Source organism: Protomyctophum parallelum (genome assembly GCF_964188405.1).
Source record: "Protomyctophum parallelum genome assembly, chromosome: 9".
NCBI lineage: Eukaryota > Metazoa > Chordata > Actinopteri > Myctophiformes > Myctophidae > Protomyctophum > Protomyctophum parallelum.
The window spans coordinates 20,962,395-20,979,986 of record NC_139706.1 but is presented as its reverse complement, the minus strand read 5'-3'; the positions used below and the strand labels follow the sequence as shown (position 1 = coordinate 20,979,986).

General features: G+C 42.9%; 1 protein-coding gene across 5 annotated transcripts in view; it reads right to left on the bottom strand.

Moving 5' to 3' along the window:
- Window positions 1–17,321, bottom strand: part of mcamb (melanoma cell adhesion molecule b) — an 86,184-nt gene extending 68,863 nt beyond the window's left edge. For 3 of the 5 annotated variants that reach the window (XM_083773638.1, XM_083773639.1, XM_083773640.1), the window contains exon 1: window positions 17,160–17,320. In XM_083773638.1, the coding sequence (XP_083629764.1) occupies window positions 17,160–17,223 (64 nt within the window). In that variant the 5' untranslated portion in view covers window positions 17,224–17,320. Of the gene's footprint in view, window positions 1–17,159 lie in introns of all 5 variants that reach the window. The other 2 variants (XM_083773636.1, XM_083773637.1) reach the window with 1 other exon arrangement.
- Between the last annotated feature and the right edge of the window lie 271 nt (window positions 17,322–17,592).

The window sequence follows — 17,592 nt, the reverse complement described above, 5'->3', positions numbered from 1 at the left end:
ATCATGCAGGCAACTTTTTAAAGATGAATGCCTTGAATCACTTCTAAGCAGCACTCTGAACACTGAAATCACAGTTTTCAGATCCTAAAGCAGCGCTGTACTGTGCTCTGTCATCTCAAGTACACAGAACTCATTTGGTTTGATGTTCTCAATGAAATAAATGGTCTTTGTTTAGGATAGAAATGTCACTTGTGATGTCATATATTTGACATTTCCCATTGCAACATTACAGAAAACTGTATTTTGCTCTCTGGTAATTAGCTTTTATGGGAAATGTTGATATTGTACGTCATTCTTGAGAAATGTCTGTATATATTGTTGCTTTGCTGTGAATAAAATTGGAGCATTTTAATTAAAGTGAGTTGCAAGCCCCCATCTTGTTTTTTATGACTCCGTTTTTGTAGTTTGGCTGGTTCAGAACCAAGAATTGATTGATTGATTGATTGATTGATTGATTGATTCAGACGATGAACAGAACGTTAATGGTAATACATTGTCTCTGGCTTCTCTTCACATCAACCCTACAGAAAAGGCAAAGGGTTCACGTCTGGATCAGTTTAGAACTTATTTTTGTAAAAAACCAGCTAGGCTACAAATGCTTTGCCAACTCCAATGCCCAGTTAAATGATTTTAGTCTTGAAATACATACACATTTGGCTTCTAGGAAAGTGCACAGGAAAAAAATACAATCCAAGGTGGTTCAAATCCTCAGTGTTAATTAGAGATGTCCCGATACTGTATCGGTATCGGGAAAAGTATCGGATCGACCCTTATTTGTCATATTGGGTCATATCGGTATCGGCGAATATGCCAGTCTAACCACCGATCCGACACAGGGGTAAGGGCTTGACACTATGGCAGGTAAATAAAATGTTGGGACATGTGGCGTTTGCTTTGAAGTTGCCCAAACTGCAAGTGCATATTTGAGTGAGGAGTCTGCTATAAACACAACACGAGATATATAGCTAGATAGCTATAAACACAACATGAGATCACGACACTGGTATCGGTATCGGCTAACACAGAAATCGAGGTATCGGGATCGGATCGGAAGACATCGGGACATCCCTAGTGTTAATTAATCTCAGAGAATGTACAGATTTGTTTCCATGTGTACACTTTCTGTCAACTATATGATGGATTTGGAGCAGAACCGACAAGCGATATTTGACATTCTGAGTAAAAAAGTAAGATCCAAAAAGTAGAGTTGCAGTTATGCAAGCAGGACCCGTCAAGCTTTCTCAAAATGACCTCCGAGTCTTAAAACAGCAGCAGTGCTCGAGGAATAATTAGGGTTCCATTCCAACACTGCTTCTGTCCTCTCCACAAAATTGCCTTGTGGATGTTTGGTGTCTGGAATTTTGCCACACTCTGGTAGCCAGACGTAATAATTGCGGTTGAATTGTGTGACTGTGTGTGGAATGGACTGTTTGACTTTTTATAGGACTCTAACTGTCAGTTAGACAGGTCAGTTTGTTTGTGCTATATTTTAATGAGAAAACTGAAAATTAATTTTATATAGCCTATATATATTCTATTGGCAGTAATAAGTAATAAGGCAGGTACTGTTACAGTCTTGGTCATAGTGTTTAATGGGCCCAACCCGCAGGAGGTAAGCAGCAGCTTTGCAAACAAACCTTTAGCAGACCAGCAGCTTGTTATGTCTATGGCTGGTTTATGACCATGGGCAGGATTGCACTTAAAAAACAGCTGCCTGTTGTGATATACAATACATATGTAGTGTACTACATAGTTGTGTATACTGCTTTATATCTGTAGTATACTGTATATGAAGTATATTGTGGTTTCATGATAATGACAGCTGTAATTACATTGTATATATGTAAAGCCATAGGGACAAGAAAGAGGTTGAAATTAGCAGTGGCTCTAAACTCACTTTGCAGCACAGTTTAATTCTCTGTACTGTCTGGGACACTATGTTCACAACTAATAAAACAGTTGAAAGCTCCCTAGACTCCCTAGCTTTTTCTCACACCGAAAAGCCAGAAGGGGATTCATAAAATCATATCAATTCCCATCCCTACGCGTGGCTATCACCTCATCGAGCAGCAGAATGGGGTCTTTACATGCCATGCTGTGGTCGAGAAGGGATGGTGGGATCACAACAGACGGCGCTAGCAACATGTAGGCAGAACAATAATGCCTACAGCTACATATTGCGCATTCTTCTCTCACTCGCCAATTAAGCCCATCACATGAATGCCATGGATATATATGGTCCTATATACAGTCAGTAACACAAGCATGCATCAGTAGAGCCACTGCCACACTGTGAAGTTCTGTGTCAGCTTCACTGGAGCTGAGATAATCGCGATATACAAGCCCTATGGGGACAACCTGAACTGTGATGACAAGAGGTCGTTAAGAAGTTGAGAGGGAGAAGGTGACATGGCCGGGAGAAAGGAAAGAGGCCAGTGGCAGAGTCGAGCCGTCGTTAACTGAGACTCGTGCAGGGGTGACGCCGTCTCTCTCTGTGTGTGTGTGTGTGTGTGTGTGTGTGTGTGTGTGTGTGTGTGTGTGTGTGTGTGTGTGTGTGTGTGTGTGTGTGCGTGCCTGAAAGTGCGCGATAATAAAAATGCGGGGTAATGTGATCCTTGTCTGAGGTTGTGTGGGAGCTGGGAGGGAGGGATGGCGGGAGTGTGTGTTACTTGGAGCGTGAGGACGAGGGCACCAGGTGTACACAGCTGTCCATCTGTTCAGGGAACTTCAAAGGCATGACGAGGAGACTTTAAGTGGTAACAGTCAGTGTAGAGTTGACTCTGAGAGGCAGGGAGAGAGAGAGGCACCATGCCAGCATCTATAGGTGATCTCTAAAGTCTAATGGCTGAGTTTTACTACACCCACAGTAGCAGATGTATAAGCTACGAGCCCACAGACAGGTGATCTCTGAAGTCTAAAAGCTGAGTTACACTATACCGAAAGTATAGCTGATCTGTACAAGCTTAGCGCAGCATGACTCGCTGTGAGCGTGTAGATCAGCTATTTTGGGTGCGCGATACCGGCACGCAACCAAGTAAATAATATAAATCAGGCACAAGCCTCCTGATACTGTATGAAAGGATTTTGCCCTGCAGGTCGGAGCCAAATTCAGAGCAGTACATCACACAGTGCAGCGAGGGCATCCAATGTGCTTTGAGGTCTCCTAATATGTCTTACCCTCATGGAATGCATCAGTGCACATCTGCAGACAAGGCTGATATTTGGTTAAGGCTTATACTTCATCCTTTGTGATGTGTCTTTCACTTTTTTTATATATATATATATATATGAAACTCCTCCAAAACAATAATATAACTGACAACAGCTTCCTTTTTATCATTTGCAGACCTTTAAAAGGTCATCATCCATGCTTTCATTATTTCATGCTTAAGACTACTGTAACTCACTGTCAGTAAAAAAGGCTATCTCCTGTATTCAACTGGTACAAAGTTCAGCTGCTATTCTAAGAAATTTAGCTGGTCGCCACGACTCGCCAGTGAGTTATAGAATTGATTTTAAGATTATATGGATGACGTTTAAAGCCCTGCAAGGCCAGGTTCCTGCAATGTAATGTAGTGTAATTACATTTTTGGAATGTATATGCTGGTCTTCTATGAGCCTTAGCGCAGCTGGAGATTCTTCGATTGGGCCCTCTTGGTTCTTCCTAAAACTCGCCTCATCACCTGGAACGATCAGGCTTTTGTGGCTTTGGAACGCCCTGTCTGAGGATCTATGGCTAACAAAGTCAGTGATGTCTTTTAAATCAAGGTGTAGTGAAATTAAAAATATGTTTTTCACACTTTTAGACCACATCCGTGGTCATCATATGATGAAAATGGATGAAAAAAAATGGGTAAATCTTAATTTGTGTATTTTCTTATCAAAAGTCCATAAAATCTAATTAAAATTACTTCTTGAAAACGAAAACGTACTGCGTGATGATGACATGTCGAGGCCCACATCGATAAAAGCCAATAAACATGAAGCTCACCCGTTTGATTCCCCATATCTGCGCGTCCGTCCGACACAGCTGCTACTGATTACAGAAATCAGTAGCAAGATAACATCCAGACAGTGTATTAATCATCACGCTAAAATATGTATCTGAAAACATTATAGGGTAGAAATAAGCCAAATAGCAGTAAACTGGTACAGCTGGCCGACTATCTGACTTGTAAACAAACACACTCCATGCGTCCTGCGTATAGCATAGATATCGTCCCTAGCTATTGTCCCATCACCTGCAGGGATGCGACAAACTTCAGAGCCAGCGTTTGAAGCTGAAACTTCGAAATTAAATGCCCACCGGTTCCGTTTCACTACACCTTTAAATCACTTCTGAAAACCTAATTTCATAGTTTGTATTGCCACTTTTGTCCATGATAATTTGACGATTATATTATTGATGCCATTGATTTTTTTCTTTTGATATTTTTAATCTAGGTTCAGTCTTCAATGTTGTCGGTTTCCTTATTCTATTTTATCTTGCTACTACTGCACAGAAGATTGTGACCCTGTTTTGAAAAGTGCTTCATAAATCAAATTCATTATCATTATCATAACAGCTGAAGTTACAAGCAAATCTGAACTACGTCGTTGGGGCACAGAAAACCATTAGTAAACCACATACCTTTATCTCTGCTGTCGGGAGGAAACCTCATAACTCCAAAATGTTAATTTTTCAGGAAATAAAAAATATACATTTTTCAGGAAATAAAGAAAACCTTATATTTTTGTAAACAAAGCAATACAGCCTCATCAATGTTGGTGTTGTAACTTTATATATTGTCAATTACTTCCACGAGAGGCTTTAGCAGACATGTTGAGGGTCCAATGGAGTTAAGAGGTTTCGTCCAATGCGTTTTTTACTACCTTCCATTGGTTCGAAACAACACACAGACGTAAAGGGTGTTCAATAGCACTGATTTAAGTCAAAAACCTCAAAAATGGTTATGTTGGTTATGATGTTTCCTCCTGACAGCAACGATATCAGACTGTTAGTGTTGAAAAGCATCAAGATTTGATTTAGTGTGCAGTGTGCCTTTTTAACAAAAAATGGGACGGAAACTTATGACAAGCTGCAATCACTCATCTTATCTGATCAAAAAGAACAAAAACCAGTGGAAACACCAACGTCATTTCTTCCTTCCATTGAGTACAATGCACAATGCACGGGCAATGCATCGAAAAGAGCACTGATGTTAGAGATACAATTCAAAACAACCTTGATTGCTTGCACTGCATTGCACAAACAACCACTGTTGGGCTGAACGCACACCCAATCCCTCTGGGCACACTTTAGAAGAAGGTGTGTTTTACGTCATTTCCGAGTTTTTAGACAGCTGGTGGATGGAAAAGAAGCTCCACCTCCGCGGCCGACTGCCGTGACGGACAGATTCCCGGAAACGCTCTCCTCCGCGGCAGTCAGCCGCAGGGGTGGAGCTTAATTTATATCGACCAGCTGTCTAAAAACTCGGAAATGACGTAAAACGCTCTTCTTCTGTCCGCGGCTGTCCGCTAAAGTATGCCCAGAGGGTGTGTGCTCCTGATGTCAACAGAGCAGTGTTCATTTTGACAGCAAGATCGTTTGATTTAGTTTTAGTCATAGTCTTTCGAATTCCATTTAGTTTTGTGTAAAATCAAGGTACTATTAATTCATTACAAAAAGTTTAAAACGCCAAAATGTGACATTGGACCCACTGGTCTTCATCAGGGCTAGTTTAGTCTACTAAAACTATACTGTAACTATACTTTTTTTTAAAGATTTGTTTTGGGGCTTTTTATGCCTTTATTGATAGTTAACAGGAAAGGGGGAGAGAGATGGGGAGTGACACAAGGCAAAGGCTGTGGGGCTCGGGAGTCGAACCCGCGGCATGCCATCCGGCTGGCTTGGCAGCCTATAGGTGCCCAGACGGTTGAGCTAACCATCCGGGCCAGATTTGATTTTTAAATACAGTATAGTTAATTTAGTAGACTAAACGGTATTTTAGCGGGCCTAATTTTGTTTTTTACAACAACACAACATGTTGTGAGCTTGTAGATCAGGTATTTTCGATGCATGCATGCATGACACCGGCGAGCAATTAGGTATGCAATAACAGCTGCTTTCCCTCTTCTTTCCCTCTGATGCTGATCTGGCATATTGACCCACGTAATGGTGGTAATGGATGTTATTCGAGTCTACAGGGACATAAAAAAGTAACATTCCGGCCCGTGGAGTGCACGGTTGAATCCCATTACAATGTCCAGCTGCCAAAGAGTCGTGCGATAGCCTCCATTAGTCCTCCTCTAAAATGTAGCACGCAGACACACATTTCTTGAAAGGGAAGGGTGTCCCTGCCTCTGCTTTTGATATGCCCCCTTTCTAGCCATTCATTTTTGAACAGGTCAAGGCAGTAAAAACAAACACATTGAAATAATAGACTATATCCCTGCTCTGTGATTGGCTAGTTCGTTGTTAGGCCTGCTGGCCAACCAATGATGTAATGTAACACCTTCACTAAAGTCAATCCAAGAAATCAAACAAAAAAGGTGTTTAAAGTAACTTCTGGAACTGTGAAATTTTCAGTTTCATTTTGTCCCCAGCCTACATGGGGGTGTGCGGTAAAATACAAAACAACAAACAATGTTCATCTTTTGATCCGTGTGTGTGTACATGTGTGTGTGTGTGTGTGTGTGTGTGTGTGTTAGAAAGAGAGAGATAGTTAAATAGATTAAAGAGGGTAAATAAGGACACTGTTCTTACTGACTCTGTGGTACAGACACACACACACACACACACACACACACACACACACACCACCCCCCCCCCCCCCTAGATTGTCCCTTAGCCACACACACATTCCATCAATGAAGCAGGCAGGAGTGAGGACAGGTCATCCACGACGTGAACATATCTTATCGGTCATATGACCAGACCACCTCTCAATTAGTCCTGGTTATGCCAATAGCTGATCGAAGGAACTCTGTAGATGAACTGCACAACTCATGCAAACCCTGACCTACTACTGAAAAGCTCTATGCCAGACAGTGGTTGTTGTCAGCCCTGTGCCTTTCCTGATCAGGGCCCACTTGAACATCTCAAAAGCGTCTCCATAGCCCACCCAGCTTTGGCCGCGTGATTTTTTTTTTTTACCTACATTTTTTGAGGGGGCGATAGCCGATAGCTCCTCCCTTTTATGTCCAGCTTTTGGTGTGTGTGTAACCCACATTTTGTCCTAACACAAACATTAAATGCCATTGACAATGAATGGATGGATTTTGAGTGTTTGTGTAAACACAAACATTGCGTAACACAAACAACGAAGTCGAAGGTGAGGATGCAAATTCTGACTGGGCGGAATGAGATGATGTATGATGATACTGTACGTGCGAGCACCCCTCACTTTGTGATTTTTATTGTCTTATAGTGTTTATACACACTAATATTTGTAATGATTATATATATATATATATCTATTATAACATTAGAGAAGTTGTACCCAACACATGGCAAGAAACCCAAAGCCACAACAGCTACGTCGCTATTGCAACACCCACAACACCATCTTACACACTACACTCACACACACTCACACGAGCAGTGATGTCACACAGTTACCCTTCGCAGTGTTGCAACGCTATCTCCTCCTATCGCACCCATTCCTTCTAAATCTCTGTATATAAAATATCGCTTACTCAGCGAATCTCTTAGTTACATCAACATTGCTCTTCGACAGTAGTTGCTTTGTGCCAAACTATTACAATTACACCGTTCGAATTTGCCATTACGCCTGCCAGCCATACTGCCGAGTTGCGCACACACACACGCACACGCACACACACACACACACACACACACACACACAGGAATAGCCATGCAGCCTATACACGAGGCAGCGAGACAGGACGTTATAATCTTGAGTTTCATTAAATAACTGTCTTTCTCCGCACGCGCACGTGCACACACAACATTATTCAAGTGAAATGCGTAACGCCAATATTGGGCTAATATAGGCTACCAATATGTGGGTAGCTACATAATCATCTATACCAGGGCTGCCCACACTTTTCTTTTACTTCAGAGCTACTTTCAAAACAACCAGCTCATATACCCACCAAATAAAACTATCATCCCATTGGTTTTTATTTTTGGTATTTGACTTTGCTACTGATGATTGTATGCAACAACAAGTATTGCATTGTGTGTTTGAGCTGACAGGCCCTTTTTGATGTCAATCAATCAAGTCATCTCAGGTCATCTCAAGCGGCAGATGCAAAAATCGTTTTTTATATTAAAATTATATATATTTTTAGGGCCATGTCATGTGGTCTACCTGCAAAGCCTTTGCGATCTATACTGGTAGATCCTGATCTACCTTTTGGGCACCGCTTAACGTCAGATCAGCGGTTTTGTCGGCCAGCGCCAAAAATGCTCCCCGACAGCATAATCGGAGCAAATACCGGGCAGTGTGTATGAGCCATAACGCGTTGACTACACTACACTAATAAGGACACATAATAATAACTAATAACCCATCCGTTACTACATGTGGAGTCAACTCCCACCATTTCCTTCTTCCCATTGTGTGCGGCAACGTAACTCTGGGATGAGCGGCCGCGAAATTCTAGTATTATATATATAATACTGTATATATAATAGTGTTATAAGTGTTATATATAATCTTAGTGTTTTGCCAATTATTTGTGGCCTGCTGTCTAGAAAAATCTGCTTCTCCGCCATAGCTATTCTCGTGTTATTCATCGTTAATCACCAACTACCGCTGTCACATTGTTCCTTCTCATCCTGATATTCCACTGATCTCCATCTTCCAACAAACAGCTCTGACACAGTATGCCCCGGTACTGTTTCCTGTTGGCGTTCCGCCGCCAGCGGACCTGGACAACGTCTCAACAACCTTAAACAGCAGCATGAACGTACCGTCGCTCGCTGTCGGGTGGAAACCTTGTATGTCCAAAACCGTTAGCTTTCAAAAAAAGAAAAGTGTTCCAATGGATCGCACTGTAGTTATTATTTAGGTAAAATTTATTTTAACTAAAATTATTTTCACATTCAGTTTTTAAGTTCCTCGGTTTAGTATTTTAGATATTTGATATTCATTTTAGCTGCCTGGCCCCATTCCTATACTATTCCTATGGAATTTGATGTTACAATGGCTTTGCTATTGCCTCCAGTGGTTGCCACCATTGGTGAATGTGGGAAGTGAGGACGCTGGCGTTGACTGTTCGCCGCTTCACCTCCCAAGAATGAATGGACCATTGTAAAGCGCTTTGAGTAAGCATGTATAGCGAATAGAAAAGGAGGAAAGTGCTATAAAAATGCAATCCGTTATAATTATTATTATAAGAAGGGGACAGGGCAGTTACAATGAATATCAAATATCTACAAACTGAATCAAGCAACTTAAAAACTGTCGTGGGTGTTCACAAAAGCCTGAGTAGACGATGATATTACCCAAAAACTAAATTGAAATATAACTTTAAAGACAGATAGTATGTATGTGTCCTGTGACCAATAAATATTTTTTTACCAATCATTTCCCTCTATACCAGCAGTTGACCAGCAGTTGATTACAATGAATTGCACTGCCCTCTCACTGTAGTTTGGCGTTTTCACAAAAGTGACAACACCAAACTACAGAAAGCAATGGGCAATGTGTTTCTGCAGGTAAACGCCACCAAACTACTGATGTTGTGGCTGAAGGAAATTATGGTTAAAACATTTATATCTTGTTTTGTTATATAAACACAGGGCAAAGTCACATACTATGCCTTTAATACTTTTCATTGGTTCCATATTTATAAAACCCACACACAGTTTACCACATTCACTGAGAGAAATGTCAAATGTAAAATGAAAACTGAAAAAGTTTAAATATGGACATGCAAGGTTTCTGCCTGACGGCAGCGGTATACACACATCCAGATGGATGTGGCACTGTCAAACACTCCCTGCACCGGTCTGGTGCCATGGGAACACATAAACAATGTGCTCCTGCTCAGATAACCGAGGGCTTTATTTTAAAACAGAGATAAGAAGCCATGTGTCGGAACAGGACAGACTCTCCTAGAGCTACAGTACAAAAGGCATGCCTGGACTGGGGGACATTGGGTGGGACCAGTGTGTTCTTTCTCACTGAGTGGGAGCCCACAAATGCAGAAGTCTGAAAGTTGTTTCAATCTACTCGGACCAAATAAAATGAATGCTGAGTAACAAGAACATGATTTTCAAGCCAACAACTGTTAGTTGACAGAGACATGTTACGTGTTTCTTAGCTATTTTTAAGGGGCACTAGCCACTCCAACGTCTGACCTTTTGTTGTGATGTCTTTAAGCAGGGCCCACTCGTGGCAGCCAAGTCTATGGACTTTAAATGTTTGCTTTAAGCAGGGCCCGACTCGTGACGTCATGTGGCAGCCAAGTCTATAGACTTTAAATGTATGCTTTAAGCAGGGCCCGACTCGTGATGTCATGTGGCAGCCAAGTCTATAGACTTTAAATGTTTGCTTTAAGCAGGGCCCGACTCGTGACGTCATGTGGCAGCCAAGTCTATAGACTTTAAATGTATGCTTTAAGCAGCCCCCCCCCCCCTGTTTTCAGCATGCCTGCCAGCATGTTTTTAGAAGAGGCCTTGAAAGAACAAGATCCTGGGCGGGTACCAGCAGCCAAAATGAGTTTTCTCAGGAGGGTGGCTGACCTTCCTCCATCTCTCTTAGGCATTATAGTAAGAAGCTCAGTCAACTGGAAGTAGAGCTGCTGATACTTTACGTGGAAAGGAGCCAGAGGTTTTCCAGGCACGGGGCCAAGGACCAGGTGGGCAGTGTATCTCTACACTGGCCTAGCTAAAGTGGCCCGGGAACTGTTACCTCTGCTCTGGTCTGTGACCCTACTCAAGAGAAGGAGATGGATGGACGGACGGATGGATGGATGGATGAAGGCTTAAAGGTTAGAGAGACTTGTGCCTTTTGTGACTGGAAGGATGCCGGTTTGATACCCCGCACTGGCAGGACAAACATGGGTGATGAAATGACTCAACAACACCCTGGATAACCACTGTTGAAGTGACCTTGAACATGACAGACACATAACCGCAACTGCTGCTCACTCAGTGGCCAAATACTGTGGTTGTACTGTAGACGTGCGTGTGTGCATGCACAACGCACGAGCGTGTGCATGCATGTGTGTGTGCGCGCGTGCGTGTCATACGAGGAAAAGTACAAATTGTGAATCTACAAGCTGACAAAGCTTCACATCATGACGCCTTGTGATTTGTATATTTTCTATACAGTTTGACTGTTTTAAACGTGTAACCCACATTTTAATCAACCCCCCTTCACTGCCGAGATTGTTGTATTACCTTTAGAGCATACGCTGAATTATTTGGGCTTTTGATCTGTGAAAGTCCGGCGAAAAAAGGTTGCTCCGCTTGTTATGAACGATCGCACCACCCGCCATCTTGGTGCGCCGCAAGACGGCCCCACAAGACCCTCCTCCATGAGGCGTTGTACCCCGTTCATTTGCATTGGCCTCAATTTCCCAGAAGCCCTAGCAGCCCACAGCATGTGTTGATTTCCGGTTTCGTCATCAAAACGAAACCTTCTCATCTCCAGCTCCGCAGCAAAGACGGAGTTTCTTTTTAATTATTACAATACGGCCGATTAAACACATGAAACAAAAGGCGGGTATGTCGTATATCGCAGCGACAGTAACCTGGAGTAAACCATTCCTGGCAGTAAAACTGTTTTAAATTACGCCAATTTCTATACATCTATAATTTATATAATTTATTTATATATTATATAATCTATAATTTCTATACATCTACGTCTATAAAGACGTTTAAGAAGCAGAAAGCCTTCACACTGTGATGTAACTTAACTGCTACGTCCAACATACATTACAGCCAAACCAGTGAATATAGTACTAATCCAACCATAACATAACTTCCTTAACCACTTGAACACGTCCCTATTCTGAGGCGAACAATGGCCGCAAATAGCTCATCTACAAGTTCACAGTGCTAGCTTGTAGATCAGCTGCCTATTTTTGGTGAATATATTTAGAGTAGAGCGAAAACAGGAAGGGGCCTAGTGGCCCATTTAGAACTGGGGCAGTCTCTAAAAATGCCCTTAAATCCCAATTTATAGAATGTCACATTTATGTTGCTATAGCAATATCTAAAAAGGCATACGGTAGATCATGAGAGGTGATAACAACGTGTAGGTTCAACATTTATAATGCCACCCGCCATTGTATTGCTGTGTTCGCACAGTCTTTGCAGAACCATGTCCTACCAACATTTGGCTGCTTGCTTGTACCCGAGTGAGTGACAAATAAACCCCTCTTGATAACATGTAAGTACAACCGAACCAGTCACTTTGTCGCGGGCACTGAAAGTAAAGCATTCCTCACTGTGTTCCAGGAAGAAAAAAAAGGCAGAATTTAACCCCACTTCCGCTGCTCTGCTGATCCTGTGCCAGATCGCTCAACCTCATAATCTTCCGCTTAGCGGTCGGACAAGAACAAAGACATTGATTGTCAGTGAAGTCTCTCTTATTCTGAAGAACAGGAGCTGTCTTCAGAGGGCTGAACGGAGCCACCGCCCCTCCGTGGAAGGGCTGTCAACATTACCACTGTGACTGAATTTTTTTGTACTTTTTCCGTTTTCTATATGGAGTTAACATTACTCTAATAGACCCCCAGGTGTGGTTAGAATATTGAAATGTATCTTCCCTGTGTATTTTTGGTTTCTCAAAAGGCCCAATCGAGGCCCAGGTCAAAAGGCTCAATCGAAATGACAGTGATAGTGACATCACAATATCATCCCCTCCCCTAACCCCTCATCCTCATCATACAGCTGTGGGTGCGGCTTCAGTTGAGGTGGATCACCACCCATCACCACCCACCAGGCAAACCAGGCATACTTAATGAACCTGTGGGTGTGGCCACATAAAAAAGAATGCGTTGCGCCTGTCACAGACATGCGCAAAGCGAGTTCAGTCAGGAAACTCAGTGCAGTTGCTGGCGGCTGTCCATTAGGCCACCTCAACAGTCAACACCACGTCCACATCCACTCATCCAATCACACACTCATTCCATTCTCAGACCGCTCCATTTAATCTGGAGGTTTGCACTGCTCATTCCTGCTTGCGTTTCTACTATCATGCTGCTGCTACTCTCACCACTGCTCAGACACTTCTGCTCACCACCTGTTGTTTTGGATCTGCTGTTTATGTACGGGGGATTCGGAGTCCCTATGTTTGGGACTTTATCAGAGTACATACAAAGCAGATCCAATTTATTGCCAAACCATAATTGCCCCTTTTATGTTCAATACAAATATATTATATCCATTCATGAGTTGTCCTGACTGAAACATCACAAGTTCACCCGCAATCAATCACCCTCCCCACTCCGACATCTCACCTGCGAACGCGGCCAAGCCGGAGTCAACCCTGAGGAATCGAACCCTAATCTAAAAGAACTTTGATCCTTATGGGTATTAACAAGACCAATTACAATCTTTAGATAAACATTTCTGGCCATGATGGAGAAAGACAGTGTTGGTAAAAAATGATCTAATGCAGTGATTCTCAACAACAATTTCAGACATTTCATTTCAGTTTGATATGAAACAGCCCACGGACCCCCACAATTTTTTGGGACCCCAATTGTAAAGTCTTCAGTGTCAATTTAAAGGTGAATTACGGATTAACTGTTTTCTTACCTTAATCTGATTATTATATCCAAGAAAGAGTGGTACATGTTACATAATTACATAACATCCGGAGCGCACCGCAGCTCTGACCATGTATGGCAGATTTATTGCTAAATCCCTTTTTTGGATCCGTCCGGGTCCATTTTGGTCCCTGAACCCAACATTGAGAACCATGCAGTCATCTAATGTTCTGGCTCAACAGCTTGTGCTTAATTGCCTGCTTTAATACTGCCTTTTAGAGGTGTTGTAAATGTACCTTGTGATCCACCTGACTGAGTTGTCTATATATTTTATGCTGACTGAATTCCAGCAGGGTTGAGTATCTGGACAGCAGCAGGGTCCTTGTACAGGTCGTTGCTGTCGGATGGAAACCTTGTATGTCTCAACCAATCGTTTTAACGAAACACAAAAAGTTGAAATATGGAGAATTTGGAGATACAAGGTTTCTGCCCGACGGCAATGAAGTGATTTTTAATGATGATAACAGGAGAACAGGAGAACTTTGATAGGATTATTTAACTTGAACCATATTATACTTTGTTGACCAAATCTCTCGCCGGCTCCCTCTGTGTTAGTGTTGAAGTGTCCTTGAGAAAGACACTTAACCCTTACTCTCAATGAGCAGGTCGGTGCCTTACCCTCCCGTGCGTTAACATGTGAATAAACGGGTGAATGATGTAATGCACATTGTAAAGAAAACTCTGCCAAGGACGGGGATTTGCTACCCCGCCCCATAAAAACACCAGCAAGAGATCAACAAGACATCAACACCTTAGCCCAGGGAAAAGTGGGGTCTTCGATACCAAGACCATGAAGATGACCTGGAGCCAGCAGCAGAGAACAGCTCGAGACAGAGATGCCTAGAGATCGCTTGTCAGTGGCCTACACCTACTACCCAGTAGGGGTAGTGGGTAGGTGTAAGTAAGTAACATTGTGAAGTTGCTAAATAAATGCACCATTTATGTGGTGAAACACTACTCCACAGCACCGGCGATAACGTTATTAAATTACATTATGCGTTTGTCGTCTCTCATGCCATCGCAGCGATGTGGTTCTGTTAACTATTCGTTGCGGCTCTCTCCAAACATTCCAGGAGCATTCCTTTGATCATGGGTGAGACAGAGGGCTACTGGGATGAGAGGGACCACAGAGGAGGTAGGTGGGGCGTTTTCTGGGGGGGGGGGGTATTACAAGTTGTGAGTAGCTCAGGCTTGACCGAGGCAGGTAGGATAACGTCACAGTGGGGTGGAAATCCTTGTATCACAAAATAACCTGTGTTCCAAATGGAGCCAAGTTGTAGTTATTTGTTTAGTAGTCACAAGCTCAAGTTATTGTTAATACATTTCATTGGTCATTGCCATACAACAAAGTATGGCATTAATTTAAGAAGAAAAACACGAAATGTGAAATGAAATAATATGGAGACACAAGGTTTCTGCCCGACCGCAACGATAAGAAAGCTGAATACAGGGGAGGAGGAAGAGGAAGAGGATGAGGATGAGGAAGAGGAGGACGAGGATGAGGAGGACGAGGAAAAGGCATCAGAGACAAAAGGTGGCGCCTGAACTAAACAGGAGATCAGCACAATACAGGAATACAGGGAGGAGGGAGGAAATGCTTCACATGGGGGGGGGGGGCAAGTGAGCAAGATGGAGGGAGGACACACACACGGATGACCATTGGAGACAGCAGGGGCTTGGTGAGGAGGGGGTCAGGGGACACAGAGAGGAAGGGTTGTGGAGGATGAGGGGGGACTCACAATCACAAACTGACATGCTGCCATACAAACATACCAGTGTGGTTTAAAAAGGTGATCACTTGAAATATCAACGTTGCAATGCTTGAATAGCTGATACCACACCCCTCTTGCCCTGAGTGCATATAAAGGCAGGCACACACACACACACACACACACACACACACACACACACACACACACACACACACACACACACACACACACACACACACTTCTAAAAATACATCTCTGCCTCACGAATGAATAAGCAATAAGCATGCATCCCGCCATCTGTCTCCCAACTTTGTATCAGTGTCATATAATGATTCAAGCACTAATTTAGCCACATTAACAAGTTTTAAATGTCAGGTGCTATAGGCTATAGGCCCAACGCTCAAGTGTATTGCAGACAGATTTCCTTCCTAAATATCAAAAGTCAACATACAAATATGACTCATGCTTTAGTTTGAACGGACACAAATCGACTGCGGGTGCTGGTCAGGAGTCATCCTTATCATAAGAGTCCATCTGTAGTGTAGGCTATACTGTGGCCACAAGCTTCCTAAAAACACTTCCAGTAGCAGGGTCTGACTGTTTCCAGGTTTGTCTCAAAGCAACTGGAGCTGCCTGCCTGACACAGTCAAGTGCTACCTGTGTGCTGTATATTGATCCAAAACACAGCTCAAACAAAACATCACACTGTGCGCGTGCGTGTGTGTGTGTGTGTGTGTGTGTGTGTGTGTGTGTGTGTGTGCGCGCGCGCGCGCATGCGTGTGTTTCTTACAAACATGGTTGCATGCCATAAGACCTGCCAGTGTAGGTCTGTCGGGAACAGATCATCACTGACAGAAAGCAGGACTGCTGGTTCCTGAGTCCTGACTACAGTGGATCTGTTTGGACTGCAGCCACCCACAAGAAAGAACTAAACATAGAAACCATCAGACATCGCCGTTACTTATTTCTCAAAAACCGGAGAAAACTGACAACTGCAATTAGCCTAAGCGTCATGACATCTCATCATGGTAATTTTTTAACTGAACGTAAGGCCTACAAATTATACGCTCTTCCAAAGATTCATTCATTCAGACATTAGTTAGTTAGACAGAAAAACAGGAAAGGAAAAGGAGAAAATGATTTTTCATTCCTCAAGTCCAGTCACAACAGCATACCCTACCACTTATTCAAACTTATCCATTCAAATCCCGTTAAAAATAAACATAACACCGTAACACGCTCCAAAGTCTTAAGCCATATGTATGCTGTAAGCAGTAGGCTCGATGAGATCATGTACAAGGTCAGTTGTTGGCATCATCCACCAAAACTATTTTTAATTAGACTATGACATTATAATATAATTCACAATAATATTCCAAGACTTCACTTCAAGAGATGAAAGAACATGTTGGTATAGAGCCTAAATGCTTGAATTCCATTCAATTTGAATGTGAGAATTTCTTACATTTTTTCTTGTTTGTACATGAAAGTCTGAACAAGGAGCCGAGTGTGCATCACATGTTTGCAGTTTGCGCCAGGGTGAAACCAAAGAGCAACCGGGGGCACATAAACACCACAGAAAACTTTATTCTGCATTACAGTAGCCTATATGCATTGATTAGACCCACTGACGCGAGCTTGGCCATCAGACAGCAGCATGTAAAATTACAGTAAAAACGCTATCGTTTCACGACCACACCACTCACTCACCTCCCCAGGTACAAGTATGAAACACCATGAAAAGTCCCACGAACGCCTTCTTTAGTAAAGCCATGGTGCGTGTGGTGCTTGTTGTTTGGGTTGTTGCCTGCTGCTGCTGCTCCTGTCCTGCCGAGTGTGTGTGTGAGGGGGAGTGAGAGAGAGAAGAGAGCGTGAAAGAGAGTGTGAGAGAGAGAGAGAGAGAGAGAGAGACGGAGGCGGCTGGCTCGTCCCTCCTGGCAAGATGAAGAGGAGCGAGCGACGCGACGGTGCGTAAAAAGGAGGAAAGATGTACAGTGGACTGGAGAGGCAGAGATAGATAGAAAATAAATGCAGAATGGGCTGGTGGTAGGAGGAACTTCCCTGCTGAGACCAGAGCGTGAGGACGGGAGGAGTATGCCTAACCTAGTGGTTAATGTAAATATAATAGGCTATACTGACTCCA